The following is a 27,149-nucleotide window of genomic DNA, read 5'->3' on the forward strand; positions in this document are numbered from 1 at the left end:
TTTAGATTTGAGAATTAAGACCTTGTAAAAGCTGCCGTTTTAGCGTCGGTGTCACGATTAGATGAGGGAGAGATGGACCCAGGATGCAGAGGTTATCAAAATAAAGGTGATTTAATATAACAACAAGTCTTTTAACAAAAAAAACAAACAAAACACAGGAACACTGGTAGTAAGCACTGGCGACAAGGCGCACAGAGAACAAGGAAACAAGCACAGGGAAGCTGGACGAAACAGCAGACAACAGTAACCATTGAATGACGACGTGTAGAAACGAGTACAACCCGACACCGGACAAGGGGAAACACAGTGGCTTAAATACAGAGGAAACAAACTAAAATGACAGAACATCACAGTCGGCATGAAATGTGTGAGACTCTCTCTTTCCCCCCCGCCCTCGGCCTGTTACCTGGCAGACGACGGGGAACTGTGACCTGTGGACGTGGTGGCCATCGATCCCCAGAGGGAAGACTGCAGCCAGCGCCATCATGCAGCCCACCGCTGTCATGTTGTTGAGGTAGGGCTGCGAGTTCTGGATGTAACTGAGAAACAATGAGGGATTCACACAGAGACAGAAAAACAAACACAGTTAGAAAAACACATTTCTGTTTATGGTCGTCTCAGAAACATCATCGATCGCTGTTTATCGGTCTCATCCTGGGTTTTAATGGATGTTTTTATTTACTGGTGCAGACGATCGGTCGTGTTGTTTCACTCTGAAACAGAACCGGGCTCGAGCTGATGTGTGATTGACAGTCATTAATGTAACTAGTGATGATAAGTGCTAGTCTTCAGTACCTTATATTAGTATCTGCGTTAATATTAACCAATCAATCAAATAAAATATAAAACTTTCATTTTACAGGATAAACAATACACAATTCGTCTATTTTCCTAATTCAAGTTCTATACATTTGGTTGTACTTGTGTATTTTTTTGTATTTATAGTCGTTTCATTTTTTAACATATTTTAAATAGTTGCTTTTCTATTGCTAATATCTATGTCTTATAGGTGTATATTACTTTATGTTACATCAGTTTTACAGTTATATCTTCACATTTCCCACCTGTATTTAACATTTTCAACTTTCAAAATGCTTCGTTGAGCATTTTTGTGGTTGTTATAGAAAAAAAAAAACAACAACACATAATTTCCCAAATCAGATTTTTCTCCCTGCTCCTGTTCATATAAGCAATGTTGTGCTAAAAAAAAGATACCAAACAATGGCCTGGTTATGTGGTGTATAAACAGAAAATCTAAATTCTTCAGGGTTAGGCTTCCCTTGACGTGCCCTTGTGTTGCCCTGAGGCCACACTGCTTATTTACTGTACAGCAGCCACGCACTCTGCATACAAACACACATTAACATAAACACACTTACACACTGCCCCACCTCAACCTCTGAAGAATCTTAAATGTTGTTACACACCAGGAATGTGATGTTCATTGTGCTGCAGGAGGGTTTTTTCTGCTTCTTTCTGACATTATTATGCATCTTTTCAGCACAATCCGGTTCTATGAAACCATAATTTAATAACCTTCGATTTCTCATTAGCAGAATACATGGCGCCTATAAAAAACTCATTTTCTAGATGTCTACCTGATAGTGCTGTAGCTTAATTAAAGGAAATGGATCCGATTATATTTAACCCCGTTATTCTTTAAAAACCCGAGCTCCACTGAGATTGTCCATGTTGGCGATAGCTCTGTAAACTCATTAAGATAAACATTAGACTCCACAGCGCCTCCAAGAAATATAAACGTTTCAAATCTAGTTAATTAGTTCCCTGGTATAACCATCCTGGATTATGATGTTGGATCACAAATCAGAGATCGTGATAGTAATGGCGGATCCTGTATCGTGGTGGCTGCCGGCCACGGACCTTGATTACAACAGGACTGCTTGATATATAATATGTCTCCTCAGATACTGGACCATTACTGACAATAATCCATCAATTCATTGACTTTCCACTGTGCTACAAACTGTTTGTTCTAATCAAGGCTGCAAATACTCTGATCCTTCTGATGTTCTCCTTCTCACGTGGCATCTCTTGCACTTGTGTCCGTCCTGGGAGAGGCATGCTCTCTCTCTGAGGTTTCTACATTTCCCCTGATAAAAGTCATTTTTTTTTACAAATTGTGATTTGGGAATATGGGCTATACAAACACAATTTGATTGATATTCCGCAATAAAACTTTACTAAAACAACAGCGGACATTTAAAGGGTGAGTGTCTTTCCGTTTCCACAGAGTGACTCTTTCCTGTTTGTACTTGTGTATTTTAACTCCTAGCAAGGCAGCTGCTGGCCAACTTATTTCGTAAAAGAAATCTCTTGATGAATAACTGTGATTAGATTTGAACTGACTCGGAGCTCCAGCTGCCGAGAGGAGCCTTCGGTGCAATTGTGTTTGAAATATAATCAGAGCCGGAGGAGGTCTGAGTAGCAAACAGGAGCCGCAGGTCCACAGAGGAACACACCTCTGCTGCTTTCTGCACAAAATGATAAGCTCATTTATATCAGTTTGACCGAGGTCAAACATAAAAATATGATGTGAAAAAGACATCAGAGCTGCACTCGGTTCACAGGCGTGTATTAAGCTGGAAAAACCTCAATCAAAAGACACAATTTAAAAGGAAGGATTTATATTCCAGGGCAGTCATAATGAAACCTGAAAGGAAGTAACACTAACTTAACAGGTAGAAGCTCCATTCAGCTTTCTCACTGCATTAAACATGCACCTTTCTTTCCCCTCCCACTCACATCCATCATTATCTATACACAGCTTATCCTTGGTGGGTCGTTGGGTGGATGGAGCCAATCCCAGGAACCCTCAACACACAAAGACATCAAACCATTCACACTCACACTCCAGTTACTCGATCCTTCATGTCTCTGGACTGGGGGATGAAACTGGAGTAAACCCAGGCAACATGTACACTCCCCACAGAAAGACCCCAGTCGACCATCAGGTTAAAATCCAGAACCTTCAGAGCCACTAACCATCAACTGTCTCACAAATAAGGCCAATATTCAAATTCAGCCTACATCCACTCAAAGTGTTTACGAGCTTTTGCCTTCACTGCCGGTCGTGACTGATTTGTCTACTGGGATCCACGAACTGGATCAATGAAGTAAATGGGTAGTTAAAGCCAATTGGCCCCGACTAGTCTGTATGAGACAGAGTTTTCAAGCTGGAATGGGACCAGTAGCATTTCCAAACTGGACAGCAGACGTAGACAAAGCAGTCTACATTTTAAAAATCAACGGTCGTGTGGAAGTCTCCTCACTTTTAATCGGCTGCACTCGAGCAGCAGGAGGTTCTCATTTCCATTCAACATTTCTGAGCTGTTGTGTGTTTTTGAACAGGCGACCTTCGTGGAACAAAACCACGTCTTTGACCTTTGACGCCGCATTTGAATGAGCCGTCAATTATCGTTATGTTAAAATAAAAAAATCTTTTTAACCCTGACCTTCCTCTTTATTTTCAAAAGGATTTCACTGGAAGCATCATGGAAGGACAAAGATGCCGAGAGTAGAAAACAACAACCACTGACAGGACATGTTGTTCTTAAGTTTAATCAACAGACCAATAGTTACGTATAAACAAAATAGATATAAGAGAACAGCTCATATAAAAAACAGCTCATTCTTATTTTTCTGAAGTAAAAAATCTAAAAATATCAAGTCAAAAATATTGTTAATTCTCTGTTAATCTCTTGATTAATTATAAAAGCTGAATAAATGAAGGCACATCATATTTGAGGCTTATTAGTGTGGGCCCAGTTCTTTCTCATTCTCCATTATGGGGAAGTTACCGGACGTTTCCATTGTAGATGTTGAAGGTGAGACAGACGATGCCGAACAGGATCCCGAGGCCGGCGAAGACAGACACGGCCGCAAACAGCTTCTGAGACAGGAAGCGGTATTCTTCAATCACCACGGTCCGATCCGCCGGAGGTCCCTCGCCTGAACAGACACGGAGAGAAACATGAGGAGTGAGAAGCTTTCTGCTGCCACCTACCTCTGCATGATCCCAATTACAATTCCCAGGACACATCCCACATCTTTGCTCTATTAATGGGAGAAAAGATTAAATCACTTTTACTTGGTAAATCCAAATAATTGGTTTTCACTGTGAGGGGAGGATTAGACTTCTAAAAGCCGTGTGGGGGTTGGACAGCTTCTCCCGTCGATGTGTCCACCTTCTCTGCAGTGAGAGTCATGATGTCTCTGGTCAAGAGGAGACCTGGATTCAACACTTCCCAAGAAAGGCAGACGACGCAGAGTCAAACTACGATGTTCTGGTAAACTACGCAGGACAAATTATATGAAGACAAGGTCTACATTTCAGTTCTGGGGTTAGTTAAGTCATGTTTTCACCACCGTGTATTTGTCAGCAGGATTATGGAAAAAGTATTCAACAGATTCTACTAAACTTGGAAGGATGGGACAGGGGCCAATAAAGAACCTGTTACATTTTGGTGTGGATTTGGAAAAAAGTGAATTTCTAAAGAGAATAATTCATTGATCTTGATGAAAAACGAGAAAAACCGCCTCGGCCAACCAGTCTTTTCCGTGTATATATTTCTACATACTGTATTTTCCAGATTCATATCAGATCACTGAAACTCAATCACTTTATCTGAAAATAATCCAAGTGGAGGCATGAAAAACGTGGTCTGTTTACAGGACTGATATCAACGAGTTGGTGCAGATCCAAATAAATCTGTAACAGATTGAAACATGGTTTCATGGGGGGATAGGTTTTTTATCAGCCTCTGCACAGAAATACACTTTGGTGCCGATCCATGAATTTTGTTATCATCTTCTTTGACATTGCGAGATAAGGCCGTCGGCAGAATGCTGTACTGCGTGCCGTTCTAGTTTCAACTTTTAAAAAGTAGATTCAAGTTAAACTTTTAAATTTCCTCATTCAATTCAGTTCCTCTGGAGCTGCAACGATTAGTTGATTAAAAACAAGAGTCATTTTACAATTACATAATTACTTCAGTTGTTTTTCCGAGCATAATAATTAAATATTTAACCTTTCCAGCTTTTTAAATGTGCAGATTTGCAGCCGTTCCGATTGTAAATTAAATAAAAACAAGACATTAGAGATTGACTGTGGAAAACTGAGCATTAAAGACTCAACGATCAGTTGATTGATCTGGAAAATGATCTGATCAAGAATGAGAATAATCGTTTTCTCCAGCCCCGATTCTATTTCTTCTTTTCCTCGTGTTACAGCTTCAATCAAACACCGGCCTATGAGCTTATGTTTATTTAACCAGGAACAAGCCGCTGAGTCTTTTGAAGGCACGACCTGTTCACACGCTCACACACTGTGCCTCCTGCCGGCCACTGAGCAGCTTCACTGGAGCAGTTGGGGTTTAAGTGCTTTGCTCAAGGGCATCTCAATGGTGGTAACGAAGAGAGAGGCGAGGGATGCTGTTTCATTTTCCCCACCCAGATGCTTCCTGACGCTGCTGGCACTGAACCAAAAAGCCTCTGGTCTCACGCACGTGCTTCTCCAGAGCGGCCGCAAAAAAGAGAAGGACTCTCTCTTCATGATAAATGGAATAATGATAAATATACGCAATCAGCATGTAATTATTAGAGCACCAATTACTGCTGTTAAGTGGAAACCATAACTCCTCATAACTGTTCATAACGACAGAGGCACTGAGCTCACGTTCAAATGAGTCATGCAATATAATCACTGTTGACACATACGAGACTGTGGTCTGTTAAACATCAGACGCTCGTTCACAGAATCACACACAATCGCATCCGATACTGGAATCAACAAATAAAGTTAAAGTGGCAGTTTTCTCTTCATGCTCTCCCTCTCTCATGTCAACCGTCCCCTAGTCCTCCCTCGTTCCCTCTCAAGCTACAAGTCAGGGACTCCTCCATCCATCCCTTCTTTATCCTCTGAGGGTTGAACATGAAGCAGGAGGTGAAGAAAAACAGAGAAGTAAACAACTCTAACCCTCTTTAAGGACTGTACCTGGAGAAAAACCCCCACATGCACAGGGACAACAGGCCAACTCCAGACAGAAAGAACCTCAAATCCAGAAACTTATTACTGTGAAAAGACAACTCTGGAATTAAAACATGTCTGAGAGCCTCTGGCAGACGTCTGCAGTCACATCACGACCAAATCCTCCATTCACAACAACAGTGTCTGTTGCCCCACACACACCATTGATCTACACATCGTCTTCTGCACAATTTGTAACATGTTGCACATATTTTTCTCATATTTTTCACATTTATATATTTTATTTTATTGTATAGTTCTTTCGACTTATTCCTCTTGTACTCTGGTCTGTCTATCCCTTTCGGGCAGCTGTGGCTCAGGGTTGTTTACTGACCAGAGGGCCGCTGGTTCGATCCCTGACTCCTCCAGTCTGCATTCAGAAGTGTCCTTGGGCAAGATACTGACCCCAAATTGAAAGCTGCGCTGAGTTGTGTGGTGGAGTGATATAGAAGCGCTGTATGAATGCGTGTGTGAGTGGGTGTACTTGTGTTTGTCGAGTCTTTACATTAGAGGCCATATTCAGAAGGTTTATTATTCTGCGTACCCGCAGCCTTGCTTTTCAGTTTGCTCCAATCTTCTTAACCCCTATTTCTCCACTCACAGAGTTCGTTGTGCACCAAAGAACCAAAACACATTCCTTGTAGAAAACCTTCTGAAAATATCAAATAATTACACCTGTTCCCCAAAGCCAGATGTCATAGCGGCCATTTCTCAGATGGGCAGATGACACAATCTTATCATCTTGGTAATCTTTAAAAAGAAAGCAAACCTATGAATAAAATAAAATAACAATCCAACAGTTAGAAATTAAGAAACCTTGAAGCTGCCAGTTTGGTTCTTTAGGGCTTGTCAGTAGCTTTCGCCGTCTTCACTCTGCTTTCCAGGGTGCAACAACTATAAACACTTGATTTCTAACGCTGGTTCATAAACTCGTCATTCAAACTATTTCTAACCGGGTAAAACCCAACTTTTAAATATGACACAGCCAAAATATGGCTGTGTCAACAAACCTTTTTACTGCATTTCCTATAAAAGTAATAATAGCTGAACAAAACTCATCGTCAAGAAATACCTTTGCACTCAAAGTTATACTTCCCCGTTGTTTTAATGCATGTTTCTTTATTTGTATGCATTGAATAAAAACACTAATTCCATTTACGCCCTAGGAGCACAGAAGCCCTCCTCACTCCAGCACCTCCATAAAATATTGATACGGCTTCAGTGCAGTAAAAAATATAAATACACAACCACAGATGTTATCAATGATTTATATGTAAATGTCAATTTGGTTAATTCATATAATTGAATAGGAAACTTTGGTACGTGATTTCAGAGTCAATTAAAAGTTGGAGCTTTAGGGTTTTTAATTGTGTGTGTGTGTGTGTGTGCGTGTGTGTGTGTGTGTGTGTGTGTGTGTGTGTGAATACACTAACAATCTAATTATTCCTGCCTGTGTAGCTTCTAACCAGGAGGATTCCTCAGTGAGGAGGTTCAGAGAGGAGCAGATGGACAGGGAGCCTCCTTCTATCACATTCAACAGCCTCTGACAGTCTGTCTGCCTAAATCCAGTCCTGCCTGCTGATGTGTGTGTGTGTGTGTGTGTGTGTGTGTGTGTGTGTGTGTGTGTGTGTGCACGTGCTCATGCCCGTGTGGACCGTATATACAGCCTGCATGAGAAGCATGGAGACCTATACAGTAAGCATGAGTGGCTGTGCTCAAGAGGGTGCACATAAGTGCAGGGAAGCATTTACGCGCGCACGCAGCTTGTGTTTTGTGAGTTTTGTGTGTTTGCGTGCGCGGGAGATGGAGGCAGACAGCGAGTGCGTGCATGTCAGAGAGGAAGCAGAGCACGAGTGTCAGCGCTGCGTGAAGCTGATGTGTCAGATGTCAGTGGAAAGTGTCAGGGTGTCGCCCCCTCGAGAGGCGCAGGGTGTCAAGACGCCCATCAGGCTCTGTTTAGATTCTTGTCACCGCCGTCACGTGGCCGACATGGATCTGGTGTCATCCGGCTGCCGAGCGCCGACGTAAGCGGTTGTCTGCGGATTTCATCGAGTTCAAATAAAAAAATAATTTGCACCTGTTTCACCATCGTGGCTTGTGCGATTGTGAAAAAGCAGGTGTGATGGAAAACACGCAGGGACAAAAATTAGACCACATTTTCTTAATTACTTAAATCGTACTTCTGTCTTAATGATATAATGAATTCAATAAATGCAACCGGGTGACAGGTGGCACGAGGAGTTTTGAATAAAATCATCACCCGTCATCCAAAAACAATTTGTTACTATGGGTGGATTTAAAATATTTAATAAGCTTTTTCTGAATAATAAAATAGGACATTTCAGTTTCACTTTTGTGCAACGGGAGGAATTATAGACACGTCGGCCATCTTTATTCTATATGCTCCATCTGTGTTACGTGTGCTTTATGAACGACATGAAAGCAAACTGTGTGAGCAGCACAGATCATAGGATGTGGTGCAAATGTGCAGTGACCCAGACATGTGTGTTTTATTTTTAAGTAGTTCATGTATGCGTGAGTGTAACCACTGCCACAAACTGCCAGCTTGAAAAACAGAACAAGTTAAATAAAATGATAAACAACAAGATAATAGAACAAATAATAAAATAATAATAATAATTATAATAATGATAAAATCTGTGGGTGTGAAGCTCCACAGTAGTGAGCTGGTATCCGACCTCCGGAGCCCACTCCTCATGTCTGCTGGAGGCGAGAGGCTGCAGGCTACATTAGCTGCTACTAGCACAACACACCCACAGTGTGAGACTCCACTGGCAGCGTTTGGAGCAGCACAAAGACGGATGCACGGACTAAACAAAAGAAGATGAGATCTTTGCTTCCACGGCACCGATTTAGAATCTTTTGTCAAATTTTCCATTGTGAGGCGAAGAAATGCGTACGGTCGAGATGCTAAATCGATGGAGAACAAGACTCACGTTGTTAATCTTTGCTTTAACGGAGGCTTTGTCTTTCTTTACGCGTCGTTTTACATTATTACATTTCAGTGTTTTATTTGCCACTGTTAAAAACATCTGTTAAATGATTTAAAATGCTCTACACTATTTAAAGTGGAGCACTGTATTCATGTTGCTGTGACATGATGCATAATGACTGTGCCTAATGAATTCCAAAGAACATATATGTGACTGCATTAATGTACAGCGTGTACACGTGTGCAACTGTCCATTCAGTCAATGCATTTGCTCCATTTACACCCTCCTCCGTCCTCGATAAAGGAATCAGGACAGGGTGTTGCCATGGAGACCCAGCTCTATAACAGTTGCCACAGCGATTAGAAGGAGAGCTGAGCTGAAGTGGTTGTTAGAGCGACCGCGCACGGAGTGAGAAAGTGAGGCATGGAGGCGCCTGGTAAACATACAGGCAAACAAGTGGGGGGTTAAGTTGAAAACCCCCGTTTATACATTAAAACCCCCCCGCCACCCCCTGCATAATTTTTTTTTTTTCCTGAACTGAGTCATCGGCAGAGAACAGGAAATTACTCATTTCCTCCCGTCAAGATGAAGTCAGAGGGATGTGCCTTTATTTGGTCAAATGGAGAAAAGTGTGAGTAAACACATCTCACCTCTGATGTGTTGGAGGTCAAGTCAGACTCAACTCAGCAGGATGGAAATAGTCAAACAGCGAAGCCTCTCGCCGTGCAACAAGCCAAACTGAATATCCTGGAGGAGGACATTTTGCCTACATGGATGCAGGTCACCCCGGTGTCTCGCCCGTCCACCTGACCTGGAATCTCTTCCTCCTCTGGGTTCGGTCGAGCCCCTCAGCAACAGATCATTTCCTTAAAAGCCTAAAAAAAGGCCGGCTCCCTGCGGATCGCCGCGGCATGCAGGATTGATTAGTGGCACACTTCGTCCAGGCACAAGTATGTCACCTCTCCAGGGACAGATGGGCCAGTAAACAACCACAGCATTGGTCTGGGTGTCAGAGGCAAATCAGCAGTAATAGGTTTTCATGGGACAACGAGAACATGGGCAGCAGGAGCTTGAGCGTTGGCTCTGGTTTTGTGTCATATTTAAAAGTTGGGTTTTACCCGGTTAGAAATAGTTTTAATGACGAGTTTATGAACCAGCGTTAGAAATCAAGTGTTTATAGTTGTTGCACCCTGGAAAGCAGAGTGAAGACGGTGAAAGCTACTGACAAGCCCTAAAGAACCAAACTGGCTGCTTCAAGGTTTCTTAATTTTTAACTGTTGGATTGTTATTTTATTTTATTTTATTTATAGGTTTGCTTTCTTTTTAAAGATTACCAAGATGATGGAGAGATGTGAAGCTCTGATACCGCAGGAGGTAACTGGGACGATTTCATGTCAGTGAACACAACAGAGAGCGGAGTTTATACGTCACGTCCTGCCGCCTGCTGCTCTACGCTAAGTTCAGGACATTTTCCTGCTGTTGTGACATTTTCCTCTTGATCTGACCCAGAAAAATCTCCCGGTTCTCCTTCCAACCCCCGTAGCAAAAACATATGGATAATGTCAGTGTGAGCCCATGTGAGAATAAATCTGATTATCCTGAGGATTCACCGTGAGCAAGGGGACGCCAGCGACAAGCACAAAACTGGAAACAGATCTCAGGATGTAAAAGACTTGCAGACGGAGGATAGACAATTTGCCATAAACAACAACCCCCTGATTTCTGCAGTCAAATTAATAAATAACATCCTTCATGCTGCATCTGAACGAGGATCTCCTGCTGTGGTTCTTCATATGTGAAAAGAACAAACTCCAGACAAACAGCCCATTGTGCAGACATCTGGACTGATGGTAAAATCAGGCCAGATGTGAGTGTGATATACAGCTCATTGAGGCCATCAGGGCTTCATTAAGACCCTGAGCAATTTGCTAAAAACTCCTCAGAGTCATAACATAGTCAAACGCCAACACAGATAAATTAAACACATATTTTCTTTGCGAGGTTATGTAACTTAATGTCCGTCGTAACTGAACGTCCATAAGTCTGTTGAGAAATCAGCAAAAGTAAAGATGCTCTTCATATTCCATGAAACATTTTGAACTGAGAGGAGGAGGAGGAAGGCTGTTAATACCCCTGAGTTAGTCCGTCAAACCTAGCTGCTGCACCAATTTGATTACTGAGCGTTTTCTCTGCCAACATTTAAACAACAAGTTGGACGGTGAGGTCGTTCCGGGGCGGACATCAGCCTCCGAATAACACGCTTCGCCCCAAACGAGGGGTTAGAGAAGATCCGGCATGATTACATATCATTTAGACAGTGAGAACGGCTAAATGAAGCCGCGCCGGGGAGGTCGCAAGTCAACGCAGGAGGACAGGAAGCTGATGAGTCACGGCCATGATGAGACGAGACACAAATACAGACTAGGGAAGCAGCAGCGGCGGGGGGGGGGGGACGGTGTCGTGAGCTCTCACCTATCCAGACATCGTTTCCAAACCAGGAGAGGTTCTTCTGAGAGCTGTCGTAGTAACCGATCTTCTTGTAACTGCCTCCTACGTGTTCAAGAAAAGAAAGACAGATAAGAAGCGAGACATTTTAATTAGAATTGCTCGTATAATTAATGTCACCCCCCCCCGTGTGGTTATGTCCGTACGCAGACTATTTAGCAATTTTTCTATAGTTACTGTGCTTTTATATTAACGGGATGTGTCGGAACAGAAGTAAAAGCACACCATGAATAGATGGAGTGAATGGGGGATGAAAGGTGCATGAAGAAGGACAAACAAAGGAGCACCAAGGGGAGGAGAAGGAGAAAGGGGGGGGGTAGTGGGGACAAAAAAAAACGGAGCTTATGTGACAGTCTAGACCAGGAATACTGATGAGGTCCCACAGTGATTCAAGGATTCCAGTCAGGTCGTCTCGTTGTGGATGTCAATTTACCTCGACACCACAACAGGAAATATGAGACGGAGCGCGAGGGGGAAAAGGGGGCCGGATTATGAATCCTCATCCTTTAGAGCGGCCAAAGAGAACAGACGTGGAGAATAATCCTCAACCTTATCCTGCGCGGGGAAACTCATTAAGTCACTGGTGACAAATAGGATGCCACTTCCAGAAACAGCTTAAAGCGGAAGGCTTGTGCCCAATTAGGGGGCGAAGCCGCGAGTCAACGCGTCCCTGCGTCGAGCCCAATCACATGTGCAATTAAATGACACCAGGACCAATGACAGTAAAGGCCGCACCCCCCACCCACCAACAAATCAGAGAGGCCTTGCTGTGAATGATCAGGGCGTAAAACAATCAATACCTGATGAACTCCGTCAGCAATGAATTTATTATTTTTTTTCTCATGAATGACTGACATTTACCGTTAAGACCAGATGCAGCGATTCAACATTCGACAGAGAGAGAGCTCGTTACCTTGGAGTTGTTCGATCAGCGTCATGGCCATCCTGGATCCCTGGGCGTCGAACACCACCTGGCCCTGAGACGCAGAGAGGAGGAAGTCTGATTTTAATTTGCAAATAATTAACAGCTTCCTTGAAGGAATATTTTGACAAATTTGATATGTGATAGATGAAACTATGCTCAACGCTCAATATGAAGATGCAGAGAGCAGCCAGCTGCTTTAGCTTAGCACAAAGACTGGAAACAGAGGGGAACTGTTAGCCTGGCTCAGTGAGATCAGTATTAAAGGCTTTTAACAGGACAGAAATCTGGGTGTAATATTTGACGGTGACCTTACATTTGACAAACAAACCACTCATGTTGTGCTGTCATGTTTTTATCAGCTGAGGAGCATTTCAAAGATCAGGTCTTTTCTGTCTCTTCCTGATCTTGAGAAGGTCATCCGTGCTTTCATTTCATCTCGTTTAGATTCACAGTATTTCAGGTTGAACATCACAACGTACAAAATGCAGCTGCTCGCCTTTTAATAAATATCAGAGGAAAAGATGATATCAGGACTGTTTCAGCCTCTCTTCTCTGGTGACCAGTCAGGTTTAGAAATTATTTTAAGATTTTACTGATTATCTTCAAAGCACTTCACGACTTCAAGGCCGCAGATATTATTGAGGATTTGCTGCTAGAGCGCAGCCTCAGATCCTGGGGCAGGGCTGGCAGCTCATGAGTCCCGAGTCAAGACTAAAGGTGATGGGGGGGCTCTTTGGCACTCAGGGCCCCTCGGCTCTGGAACTCACTGCCCAAGGATCTGAGACTGAGCAGAATCAGTGACCTCTTTTAAACTTAAAACATATCGTATAGAGTTTTAGGTATATATTAACACTATATTCACTAATAGTAAAGATATATGCTATATACTATAAATATCCTCTTTTCAAATTTTGGGAACTGTACATCTCTGCCTTTGTGATTTCAAACAGGATTTTTCATTTTGCGACCTTGAAATTGATCACCACCATAGGTCAGGACTACAGTAGTGAGGGTGAGTGTACGGCCAAGACACATTGAAGCTTATTCATATTCATATATGATAACTATAAAGTCCCAAACCTATGTCATAAACAGCTGTTTTTATTGCCTGTGCTTCTGGTCCCATCTGTTTTCTCGTCCTCTGCACTTACCGAAACACCTTCAAAGGAGCTCGTGTTAAGGGCTCGGTAGATCTCTGAGGTGATGTCGTGGTTGTTGTAATTGAAGTCCTCCAGACGCCGACCTTTGGCCTTCAGCGGTGCGACTGTCTTATTGAGGGCAAGGGCCAGGGCCCACACTGCGTCGTAGGCCAGAGGAGCCTCTTGAAACCCGCCCGTCTCCTCCGGGTTCTTCCCTCCGAGCCGAGACATCAAGGCGGCGATAAACTGCTGCGATGTCTAAAAGTGAAGAGGACGGAAATTAAATTGAAGAATTAGAATTTGCCTCAACATTAGCTTCAGATTAATTTTCAGAAACCAAATGGACAGTCGGGTCAAAGAAGCTTCAGGGCCGACGGCACTGAAGCGGCTTGAGGAGCAGTGGAACTCAGCTGACCTGAGGAACACTACCAGCCATCAAACACCATGTGGGCATTAAGGGCTGTTGGAAGTATAATAAACGCAAAGGGCGCTCAGAGAGTTTACAGCTCTACCAAGGCCAACGCCCGATCTCGCCACGTTACAGAAAGAGATATAAGAATTCCTGGATACGCCACTTTAATTAAATCCACTCAGAAGTTATTGGTTTCTTCTGTGGCTCAAACCCAATCCTTTGTGTTATACTACAAATAGATAAACAACCGGGAAAACATAACCTCCTTGACGGAGGCAATAAAAAGTTTGTAGAATAAAAGCCATTTGACATTAAAAGCTGCGCCCGCTAAGCTAACTACTGCAGTGTGACATTTCTAAAGGAAACATTTGATATCCTGGATTATGTTCGTCTTTCCGCCATGTGAGTAAGGTGAGGGGATTGAAAGTTTCTGCTTTACAGGAAATATTCCATTTCACGGCCTGGAACAGCTTTTAAATTCCCTATAAAACCACAACTCAACCTTTATATATTTAGTATGTGTACAGATTAAGCAAATAAGATATGATGTGTTAATTGTTGAAATTTAAAGATCCTGGTTGGCCTATTTTTTAGGGTAGTAAACTGTGCTTATGCTAAGCTAAGCGATGATATAGATGACCGCTAGCTTTTTGAATGGCTTTGAATTTTCTCTCTTGAAGTTTGTGAAAATCCTGATGAATAGAGTTTTAAACCTGGAACCAGGCCAAGCAGCTACAAGATGAATCGTGACCAAAGAACATTTGATTCAGAGCCAAAAATATCAGAAATCGGACTAGAACCACGTGTCCCATAATCCATTGCTTTCCCACGACTCTCACACGCTGTTCTTCTTGAATTTAACCTTGTCGTTAATACCGTGTTGCAATGTACTGTAGTTTGTATACTTGTATATAACGTTTCATATATTGTATAGTGTAGTAACCCTGTGAATGACCTGATTGCAGCAGACATGATTTCCACAGCTGAGGTAAAGATTTCCATAGTAACAGAGAGCTCCATCAATCACAGCTGTCGCTTTAACAGCTGAGGATTGTGGGTAGTGTCGTACTTCACCTTGACATCATGGATACAACACGACTTTCTTAAAATGCAGTTGATATCATCTGAGTTGTGGTTTCTACACGATTACATCACCTCTTTCCACAGGCTCGTAGCTCCTGGTAAATCTACCTTGGATGGTTAAAACATTACGGCTGCTAATCAAAACCTCTCTTTAGATAATGAACTTGATTTTAGCTTTCAGAACTGCTCAAATATTCCTTTGGATATGTTTAGTGAATTAGGGGAAAACCACAGCGCTCTGTTTACAATTGAAAGCAAAGAAAGAAACTGTGACCTTACAGCTCTTATGGAGATTATAATTATTTCACAGCTTTTGACTGACAATCAATACGAGTGTAATAAATGCACAGAGCCTCCACTGAGAATCAGGAGATTAAATCGTTACAAAATGCGGGATTAGGACATCAACGTCGTTTCAGAGCGAATGTGACGGCTCTGAATTTATTTACTCCGATGTTTTACTAGAAGCACAATCAAGCTGTTCAGAAGTGTTTGAAACACCATTAAACATTAACACGTCGCACCGAAAGCGCGGATGAATGTATAATGGGAGATTATTCCTTGCAAGTCACGAAGGTGTCCCCGTGGATTCTCCGAGACCAATTAGACATACACACCTCCAGTTAAGCTATGTCACATTCATCTCATTGAAATTCCACCTTGGCATTTAAATCTGCCACTACTTACTGAAAACTAGCTGACAACGTGCGACTGCCGACCTGCGGCACGCCAGCTTCCTCCTCCGACTCCTCCATCTATGAGAAATATGCCAATTCTAAACTTGGGAATTGAATTTGAATGCACGGGGCCGTGAGCGGGAGCTGCGGCTGTAATTCTTATCGTCCATTGAGTCGCACGTCAACAGCTAAATCAGCAGGTAGCGTCAGGTGCTGCATGAATATAAACAACAGCTGCTGATGAAGTGCGACAGAGGGTCGGAGGGGTGGAGAGGGGGGGGGTGTGGTGGAGAAGGTGGGGACGAGGAGACGGCAAGGGAGAAGGGAGGAGGAGGAGGAGGAGGAGGAGGAGGAGGAGGAGGGGGGAGTAAACAAGAAGGGCGAGAGGATGATCCACAATAGAACAGGGGAGTCAGAGAAGGTCGAACACTGGGAGAGACGGAGAGAGGGGAAGAGACGGTTTAAGAGGATTAGAGAAGGTGAACAGAGGAGAGCGACCGCTACCTGAGAGGCATAAAACCAAGGTCACACGAATTATAGAGGAAAAACATTTTAGAAAAAAGCATGACGCTGATAAACAAAACAAATAATCCATTCTCGCATCAAGAAATAAAGTATGACGTCCCCCTCTGTCCGACGACTAAGAAGCTTGATATTGATTCAGGTCGTACACTCCAGTGAAGACATGACATCACCGCATCACTAAACAAGCGTCTGCGAGAAAACGCCGTCTCATGGGAATGAATTTATTTTGCATCAATGACAGAAGACGTCGGTTGCTGATCTGAATGAGAAGAGCCGAACAGTCTGAAGGACGAACAGTCACTATATGACCCACTGACGATCAATCATTGGTCACCGCTGTACAGACACACACACACAAATCTAATTATCGGGAAAATTGCAGGTTTGAAAGCACCACGGTGTTATAGGGCTCATTATCATTTGTTTTCATTTGTGAAAAAAAACTGAATCAATGCCTCAGTGTTTAAATTGATTTTTAAAGACGACTAATGTACATTCGGATCAAATTTGAAGTGGCTTCTAGATGCAGGACAATTACTAACAAAGTCAATGGAAAGACGACAAATCTACTCCCAGATGTACAATTAAAATCAGGACGCTCGCAATATAACTTTCACTAAACAATTACCATGACCAAAAATTTAAAATTTAAAATTAGGACTTGTCAATATTTAGCACACGGTGATTGATCTTTCCAAGTGGAAAACAGATAAACCAATGAGACCCACTTTAAAGGACAAAGACATTCTGGAACATGACAGCATGTGCATCAAACAGCTTAGAGCTCACACATCAATAAATAATTAAAGAAAGTGGCCGACAAGATATGAATAAGGTCACATGTGGCTACGAGGAAAATATGCTCCATTTAAGATGTTATTTGAATAAAGAGAATAGCAAGATACAGAGCAATTACTCACACTGTAGTTTCATATTGATATAATAATATAATGCAATCATTGTTTTCTCTAATTGTTAGCTAATTAATTAAACTTATTATAGAAATACTTCGCTAATACTACTAACTTCTTGATGATAATCTTGATCAAAGGTGCTCGGAGCGATCAGATAGCATGCAGGCTAACATGCTAACATTTGGAGGGTGAATTGTTCTCCATGTTGCTGATAGTTAAATAGTTGTATGCTAATATTTACCAATAAGCTCATAAGGAAAGTGCAGTAGGGAAGTGAAGCTGCTAATATTTTATATTTTATTTTTTATTTTTTAAACCTAATTAAAATGTCCACGTGATGATGACGATGATACCAAATGTCATAACATGGATCCGATAGCTGTCAACGTATTTCATGTAAAGCCGTAAATATCCAGGTCATGGTGGCAGCAGAAGGAGAGACGTCAGTAAAACTTATTGATGTCGTTGTTTAGAAGTTTTTTTTCACTCATTATCCTCTGGTACATAATTAGCATCACATTCACACTTTTCTCTTTACACCTTCTGGCTGCACGCAGGCATCAAGTAAAGGTGATAATTGCTGCAAACCAATGACTTTCTTGAGTGTCTGAGTCCTTTTCAATTATCATCAGTTAATGGGGTAGACTGAGATGTTGGGTGGGTTGATTTTCTGCAATATTTCCATTTCTTTTTATTAATTATCATCACTTATAATTATCATTTATCTTCTGATTGGTTTTTACAACATGTGCGGGGTCCCCTGTGTATTAGAACTTTTGGAAATAAAACTCTGAACTCCATTTCTTATCTGTCGCTAATTTCATGACAAAGTACAAGTGCGCTCTGGTCCGTGTCGTTAGAAACTCATTAAGCTCCTGCATTGGACCTAAGTGCTGTAAGAAATTTTTGAATTATGGCTAAAGTTTCACTCATTTACCAAATAATATAAATGTGCATAATTATCTGTGAATTAAACACCAGCGGTTGTTGTTTCATGCTGGTAGAATTAATTCCTTCTTACTGAGATCAAATATGATTTAATTTCTCTTGAATGTGAGGATTCCTGTGAGGACGAGACATGTGTGTTTTGCGTGTTCCCACCATGTTGGAGACGCCGCGGACGGTCTCGGGGTTCAACATGACGATCTCCGTGGTCACGTGTCCCTCCACGGCCTCCGTCATGTTCTCCACGGTGCAGTTTATTGCCGGGTCTTTGATCTTGAACCAGTTGTCTGCGTACCAGCCAATCAGGAACCAAACGTACTTCTTCCCGTAGAGCTTCTCCTTGAACACCTGCAGCAGGGAGGGAGAGAGGGAGGGAGAGAGGGAGGCGGAAGGGAGGGGGGGGGAATGATAAATAAGCATGAGGAGAATAATTCCCAGAGATGTGTTGCATCCCTGCCTGACAACGAAATTCATTCAGACATTCAAACAGCTCATTACCGAGCTCAGTTTCTGCTAATACCCAGTTAGGTTCAGTCTGCCGGGATCAATCCAGCAATAGAAAGGAAAAAAAAAGGTACTAACCTCACAAAACACCTTTCTGGCTTCGGTCTCATAGAAGAGCCCGACAATGATCCTGGCATCCTGGCGCTGCAGGAAAATATGAAAACAAAGCAAAACATTGCTCAGGTTCATCAGCAGCGACAGTAGATGTGGCAGAGCGGCGTTCCAAAGTTCCCGCTGCTTCACAGGACGGCACGTATACCGCCGCTCAGGAGTTGGTAATTAGCATGGCGCATTCATTTCCTCTATCAAATCACCTCTCTGCTAATGGTATGGTGTGCAGCTGTGAGGTGGGGGGATGGTGGGGAAGGGGGGGAAGGGGGAGACGACCAGCAGCTGAGGTGAATTTTTAATCAAAGCACCTTGAGGTTCTTGACAGCGACAGCCGGGTCGGTGAGGAAGCTCTGACGAACGCTGATCTCGATGCCCGCCTCCTTCGTCCTCTCCTCCAGATCGTCCAGCGTCTGCGAGATGAAAAAGGAAGGACGAGGCGAGACAGACAGGGAGGGAGGGAGAGAGGGGGAGAGAGGTGGTTAGAGAGGCGGCTGAACAGAGAGATAGAGACCTGGCAGCTTGAGATTATAGAAAAACACCAAAGAAAAGCAACAAAGTCTGAGGTGGGGGGGGGCGAAAAGGAATAAAAGAGAAATCTGAAGTGTATATGAGAAATGTCAAGAGGAGGCCGGACAATGTGGGGATGTATGATAAACAAGAAATGCACCGAGGGAGAGGATGGATTTTTTTTTTTGTACACAAAGAACACGACTGAAAAGAAGAATGAGAGAAGGGAGAGGAAAGAATGTGAGAGTGGGATCATTAACCTCCATCTCAGGGAACCAACCCGAGTGTCATGGCATCGACCGCCGGGGCCTGGGAGAGATGTATTGCTTGATCAATATTTCTCACAACCAATATTCCAACAAATTACTTTAAAAAAAAAAAAAAAATCCCCCCCCATCAATCGCCGGGCGGAGATTGTGTGAGGGAGAGAACACACAGCTGCTCCTGTAAACAAACACACGGAGGCCGGGACACGTCACCGGGACGGATGGGACACGGGCAAAGTGATCTATGTCCAATAATTCCAGGAATCTCTGTCGGTTTGTTTTGTGGCTCACAAATCTCAGGAGCCGTTCATCTTATCGGCTTCGAACTCGTCGTGTGTGACGTTAACGGTCTGAAGTGTTCGGTGATGACAGCGGCGACCGATTCTCCAGTTCAAGGTTCAGCGTACTGAGTCGAGCTTCACTGGACTTTGAATAAACAGGTGAGCGGCTCTTTTAGTCCAGGCAAAGAAGCCCATTTTGGAGCCAAAAATATAAGTAATTGTAATAGAATTTTTTTCAGCATAGATTATTTCTATGAGGTGTCCAGAACAACATACTAAAAGTCCTAAGAAATCCTAGTTGAGGAAATATGTTTAATTCTCATCAATGTGTGCATATAAGGCCCGGCAACAATACACCCCAAAAAGACTATTTTTTTTCTTTACTCCTATCAAAATGAAACTTTACACAATGAAAGTAGCCATGAAACGTAACATTTTTTGTATTACAAGTTTCTTTGAAAATGAATTTATGTATGTATTTGTAATACATATGAATGGTGTTTGCCTATGCAAATTAGGACATATTCAATAAGTGTGGAGCTCATGTGCTTGTCAAATTCATTTCAAAAGAAACTTGTAATACAAAAAATGTTACGTTTCATGGCTACTTTCATTGTGTAAAGTTTTATTTTGATTGGAGTACAGGAAAAAAATAGTCTTTTTGGGGTGTATTGTTGCCGGGCCTTATTGGCACACATTGATGAGAATTAAACATATTTCCTCAACTAGGATTTCTTAGGACTTTTAGTATGTTGTTCTGGACACCTCATAGAAATGATCTATGCTGAAAAAAATTATTTTACAATTAGTCGGTCGTAAAACGCTACTTTGCCTGGACTATTTGTGCAGCAGCCTTTTTTACGTTAGAAAGAAAGAAAGCTGCAACCAGCATTAACACAGGCCAAGAGCACAGTAGGGCTGCTCAATTAATCGAAATATAATCGTGATTACGATTATTGGATCAAACGATCTCCAAACTACTATAATCGAGTTGAAACGATTATTTGGCATTTAATATTGAGAGGAAATTTCAAAGTTCTCAGTTACAAAGTGTTTTTATGGAGAGTGTTAGGGTTGCCATCATTAAGGGTTTGAATAACCAGGCACCGATATCCTGCATGGTTTCACGGAGAAATAAGACACGCAGCCGTAATAGGTGTTTACCGGAACGGGAAGTGACTGGTACTTCCGGTTAGTCATTTAAAAAAAAAAATAAGGGCAAATATTAATAATCGTTTGAATAATCGTGATTTCGTTTTTGTCCAAAATAATCGTGATTATGATTTTTTCCATAATCGAGCAGCCCTAGAGCACAGGCACTTTAAGAACAAATCCATTTGGTCTTTACGGCTTCACCCTCTGTAGCAGCGGCGTCTGCATGGGACTCATCAATCTAAGTGACGTTGTAGATCATGACAAAGGACGGATTCATGATAATGGAAAACGACAACTGACGCTATGTGGACAGAGAGAAGGACTTATTGCAAAGCTTTTGTGTTGCTTTCCCTCAAAACCCTGCGCTCGCACTCAGACAGTCCCTGCTTGAGCTTAGATCTGCTCTGCTTGTGCTTTACCCACTCTCAATAATGAAAGACCACACTCTTAAATAAAAATGGAGGGAGGGGGGAAAACATAATTCTCCAGATCAGGGTTCTGTGTATGGTCGAGCTTCACTGAACTTTGGATCAACAGCAGCAGACAGAGTCCCTACTGCAGGTTCACATAGAAAGCTGCAACCAACAGTACATTGCACTGCACAGGTTGTTGTTTTTAAAAGCAAGAGAGAGATATAAAAAGAAGAAGTAAGAAGGAGGAGACGCAACAGTGTTCAGTTGAAATGGAGGAGAGTAGGATTCACTGACCGAGGTGAACACTTCGGTGGTTTGCTGGATGGTGGCGATGCGAGTCCACTTCCACTTCTGGAAGAGCCGCACCCTGGTGGGGTTGTGGAGGGTGGCGGAGGGGTGCGTGCGGAAGAAGGTGGGGAAGCGCTGACGGTTGGACAGAGCCGGTGAGCTGGAGCCGTAGGACAGCTGAGAGACGAGAGGGGGGGAAAAAAAAGAGTTACCAGCAGAAAGGGTGGGATGGATGAACAAAGGGAATAACAGACTTCTGAAGGTCCTTCCAGACATCAGTAGTAAACACACTTCAATCAAATGCATTCAAATTCAGGACTCTCTTGTTCCTCCTCGGCACACAGCCGTCTTTGATGCCAATTGGTTCAAACAGCAAACGAGAGAAAGAAACAGCAAAAAGACGGAGAACCAAAGAGACAAACCCGGATCTCATTTTCATCCACACCCACCCCCTCCCTCCCTCCCTCCCTCCCTCCCTTGTTTCCCTCCCGCTTATGAGGTGTGTCGCTAAACTCTATAATTTCAATGAGGGAAACTTAAACACCGCAGGCAGGATTTCCCTGGCATACAAAGCAAATGAGAAAAAAAAGACCTAATTAATGTTGCTGCAAACAGTTGGCACGGTGACGGTCTGTTTGTTTCACGTGGACGTATATAATCTGAATTGTCGGGCACCGTTCCCATAAAAAACACCTGTGGTGGAGAAGCTGATAAGATGTGTGTGTCCAAAGCTGCGGGGATGAGGGATGGTGGAAACTGCCAATATAGAAACCAGCAGAAGGATGTTCCTCTAACAATTAGTTTCACAGCGACACCTGGATATAAAATCCTCGACAGGTCTCCTTTAAAAAAAGAGAAAGCAGGCGTTTAGGGAACCATTACGGAGCGATACAGCCCCTCGTCCGTCCCGGCTCTCATCTCATCCCCATTACCTGCACAGCCCTGGGATGTCCACGGCTCCGGTGCTCCCAGCGGCGAACACACGGGGGTGATGATAGATGTCAAATGTCATAAACAAGGTGCATTGTGGACCCACGGTAACAAATCTCTGTGGACGCAGGAAGGTAGACGGAGGCATCAGTAAGAAGGAGTGGAAACCATACAGGAAGTGACAGCTGACCCGGGCGAGCCACTGAGAGTTCCGGGGGAATTCTACAGCGGTGGATGAAACGTCAACGGTAAGGGAGATAGGCAGCGTCGCACACGAGCCTCAACTCCCAGATAAGTAGATGCAATCACTAAAGCTAAATCCTGTATACAAAGTTTTAGCTCCATTCAAACTAACTTTATTTTGGCCACCCAACGAAAGCCAAAATGACTCGATTTCCCCCTGGAGGCTCGTTGCAGTATAGGTTGTAGACCCTGCCTCCTCCGTGTTAGTGGATGGGATAAAGTCAAAGTAGTCTACATGGTTTCTGTCATTTCAGTTAGTTCCTACCACACTGATGTTTGTTCAAGTGTTCTTTATTATAGCAAGTTTTGCTTTAATTAGTTATTTTTGATGCTATAAGAATGAGGTGAAATGGCGTAACTGACAACTGAGACTGACGCATGATTGGTCGAGTGCATGTATCGCAAATGGCGACACAGGTATTCTAAATATTTCTATAACTAAGTTGGGAGTAAACAATTATCTCTGCGCAGCCACCTAGCTAGCATCTATTAATAGCCTGCATACAAGACCTTTTCTTATGTATGGATAAATATTTTCTTACGTATAAATACTTATATAAGTACTACACATCTTCCCCTTCCATCCTAGTTACTGCAGCAGTAACTTCAGAGACACTGGGCAAACAACACCACAGCTAAGTGAGAAAACTCACAAACGCTAAATCTTGTATACAAACTTTTAGCTCCTTTCAAACAATCTTAATTTTGGCCACCCAACCAAAGCCAACATGACTCGATTGCCCCCTGGAGGCTCGCTGCAGTACAGGGCGTAGACCCTGCCTCCTCCATGTTAGTGGATGGGATATGGGCCAAAATAAAGTCAAAGTAGTCTACATGGTTTCTGTCATTTCAGTTAGCTCCTACCACACTGATCTTTGTTCAAGTGTTCTTTATTATAACAAGTTTTGCTTTGATTAGTTATTTTTGATGCTATAAGAATGAGGGGAAATGGCGTAACTGACAACTGAGACTGACGCACGATTGGTCGAGTGCATGTATCGCAAAAAGTATTCTAAATATTTCTATAACTAAGTTGGGAGTAAACAATTATCTCTGCGCAGCCACCTAGGATTAATCTAGGGTTAAACATCTATTAATAACCTGCATACAAGACATTTTCTTATGTATGAATAAATATTTTCTTACGTATAAATACTTTAAGTACTGACACATCTTCCCCTTCCATCCTAGTTACTGCAGCGGTAACTTCAGAGACACTGGGCAAACAACACCACAGCTAAGTGAGAAAACTCATTTCATTGTTTGATTCTATTGCTTGACTTTCTCCAGCAACATGTCTTGACCAAACGTAGACTCACAAGCTTTTTCCCCCACGGCGACACTGAAATAAACAGACACGGAAAACAGTGACAAAACTGAGACCGAGCAAACAGCTGCTGTGGCAGAAATAGCCCGAGCAGCAGCAGCAGCCTGCGACAGACATCAGAGCTTCCCCCAAAAACCACAAACAATATCTCTGGATTGTCACTTCGTCAGTTCTCCCATGTCCTTGTAGTAGCGGATCAATGCAGGACTGTGGCCTACAGTGCTTTTACAAAAGGAGATGGGGGATTAAATTAAGAGCCCCTCCTTGATCAGCGTCCAGAAATGGAGGTTCGCTTTTTGCCTCCGCGGCGCTGCGATGAGGCTGCTTGACATGCGAGGAGGCTCCTGAAGGCAGAACGCATACAGAAATAATTGAGTGTGGCGGTTAGGAGGTTGTGCCAGTGGTGGCGTGTAGTAAAGAGAGACAGATCCCTTTGTGTGTGCACGGGGAGAATCGACTGCTCGAGTTGAAGGAGCAAGGCGGAAATGAAGAGTGGGTGAGAAAGACAGAAGAGATGGAAAGAAGGAAGGAAGGGAAGAGAAAGGGGCTGAAATAGAGCAGACCAGCTCCAGGCAGCGACAACTCAGAGAGGAGAGAGGAAGGCAGAGGCAAGAAGTGGAAGAGAGTTTTTAATGATGGGGAAAGAATGAGTGACAAAGAGAAACGGGAAAGAGGGGCAGGTGCCAACCACTGCAACTGATTGTTCTCCATGACTAATCTCTGAATAAAACTTCAATTATAGGACAAAGCTAATAAGCAGAGCAGTGTGAGTGACAGCGAGGCCGATCAAGAGAAGACACTGGCGGAGATAAACAACACAAACTGACTGATGAAGACATACAAAAACAAGACATGTCCAAAGAAATATCTGCAGTAGATTGGAGCATCAGTTCTCCTGCAGATATATAGATCTGACATGTGTTTAAGGTTGTGAGACATGTATCATCAGGCAACATGGGAGGTCTCACAGTATATATTGTCCTCTGCTATATCGTAGCTGTCTATGCAATATTGTGAAACTGCCTCGTCACTAATTAAAGGAGCTTAGTTAAGTATCTTTAAATCAATGAATAACTACAGCATTGATTTGGGGAACTTGGAGTAATTACGATAAGGACCAGAGATCATCACTTAGATGGATGTCAACACCACTGCACATTTTACACCGAACGTAGCTGAGGTCCGATTCTCTCCCAGCACAAACTGAGCTTTAGATTTCATATCTCTCTCTGAGCCACAGAACAGAAATCCACCGGAGATTGAAAAATGGGACAACACTGTCCTCGTAGCTGTTTGTCTGGCATCTAGCTCCTGTTCCCTTCAGGGGATCAGTGCTTTTACTAAGTCACTTTGGATGAAAAGGTCCCACAAATATATTAAATGTAGGGAAAATAGTGCAGTGAAAGAAAGCAACAGGTTTTATGGAAAAATGTAGTGTCAGGTTTAAAATGTTTCAAATGTTTAACCTTGGGCAGAGGTCACTGATCCGGAAACAGACTCCGTGCAATCTGGACCAAAGACCTATTACTGATAAATCCTCGTGACACATCTTTTAAACAAATCTATTTGAACGGGTGCAGCTTCTCTAGCCTTTACGGCACCGGTTCAATGACCCGGGAAACCCGCCGACCAATTGCATGCGTTCAACCCCTCTGTGAATTCTGAATAACATTTCAACCGGAGTCCATGGGGAAAGACGAGAGGAGGGAGGACAGACAGTGAGAAGTGAGTCAGAAAATTGGTTTAAGTGCAAATTAATTAAGCTAGGAGAGATGCTTAATTTACCCTTTTTATTTTTCTCTAAAAATCAAGCACTTTGTTAAAAAAAAAAAAAAAAAAGGAGAAAAAAGAAGCTTTCTGCTGTACCTTTTAATTTCGACATGACTTGAGAGGAGAGTGTTTATTTTTTTATGACGTGACGAAGCTAAAAATCGAGCTGTGCGGGGGGGCTGAGGTGCAGTAAGTGCAGCCACTCAAACTGATGCAATAGAAAGTCCTCCTTAGTCCAGACCGTCTCATTTCAGTTCGGCCTTCGCATCTATTTGGTCAAAGAACGCAAAGACGAACGTGTCGCGTTTCTAAAGCCGAGTCCTCGGAAGGATGTGGCTCCTGAATTGGGACACAGCTATAATCTGATTACCCTTCTGACGGAGCTTTTACATTACAACAGTTTATTAAGCTCGGTTGCTTTTCATTGCTCGTGTATTCAGCTTGTAGAAGAATGGGTCGCGTGTTGTATCGTGTCGCTTTACGATTGTTAAATTTGTCACCCAGTCAACACCCAGATGTGTCCTCAGCTCGTCTCCTCCTGTTCGCTCGCGTGTCCTTCGCTGCTCCGACGACTCATTTAGCCTTAATGGCGTGTAGCAATGCAGATGGTTCTGGGTTTTTTACGTGTTTCAGGTGTTGAAATATTTATCTCAGAGATTTATGAGCCAGCCTAAATACAGTGGAGGTGAATCCAGGGACCTTGCTGTAAATTAGAGTAATTGAAACGATTTTTCCACTGGAGGAACGGCCCCTACAGCAGTGAGCTGTGTGGGGCAGCAGGGACAAAGTGAAGGAGATGTTTATGTTCCATTTTTTAATGTCATTTCTCAATGCGAGGAAGCCCATTCATTATACGTTTCTTCAGCTCCAGCGGTTCGGGTCGTGTCAGACTCAGATAATGTATCTCAAAATCTCAACCTATAAATCCAGAACTATCTATTTCTTGCCTGTATGTGAATCAATTTCACCAAATCAGCGCCGCCAACTCAGGAAAGTTCTGGAAGGCGCCTGCTTTTTATAGTATAGTGCAACCTGGGTAGTCTTATTTTTGATGGACATCAGAGAAATGGATTTATTACGAGGGGTAAGTCGCACTGAATCTAAAAATAAGTGTACCATGCCTGCGCTCAGGATTGAGTTATGAGGGAGTACAAATTTTGACGCAGATTGCAGCTCACGCCTCACGTCTCTCCCTCCGAGCCTCCACTTCACTGATATAAAAAATAAAA

At 42.9% G+C, this 27,149-nt stretch overlaps 1 protein-coding gene across 1 annotated transcript in view; it reads right to left on the bottom strand.

The window, feature by feature from the left end:
• Positions 1–27,149, bottom strand: part of gabbr1a (gamma-aminobutyric acid (GABA) B receptor, 1a) — a 49,242-nt gene that overhangs the window by 13,366 nt on the left and 8,727 nt on the right. The window contains exons 3-11 of the mRNA XM_061081709.1: positions 21,657–21,827; positions 19,049–19,150; positions 18,708–18,773; positions 18,282–18,473; positions 13,582–13,827; positions 12,419–12,482; positions 11,473–11,550; positions 3,819–3,969; positions 407–539 (exon numbers count right to left, since the gene is read on the bottom strand). Of these exons, the coding sequence (XP_060937692.1) occupies positions 407–539; positions 3,819–3,969; positions 11,473–11,550; positions 12,419–12,482; positions 13,582–13,827; positions 18,282–18,473; positions 18,708–18,773; positions 19,049–19,150; positions 21,657–21,827 (1,203 nt within the window). The remainder of the gene's footprint in view (positions 1–406; positions 540–3,818; positions 3,970–11,472; positions 11,551–12,418; positions 12,483–13,581; positions 13,828–18,281; positions 18,474–18,707; positions 18,774–19,048; positions 19,151–21,656; positions 21,828–27,149) is intronic.

Source organism: Limanda limanda, chromosome 11, assembly GCF_963576545.1.
Source record: "Limanda limanda chromosome 11, fLimLim1.1, whole genome shotgun sequence".
In the NCBI taxonomy this organism is placed as follows: domain Eukaryota; kingdom Metazoa; phylum Chordata; class Actinopteri; order Pleuronectiformes; family Pleuronectidae; genus Limanda; species Limanda limanda.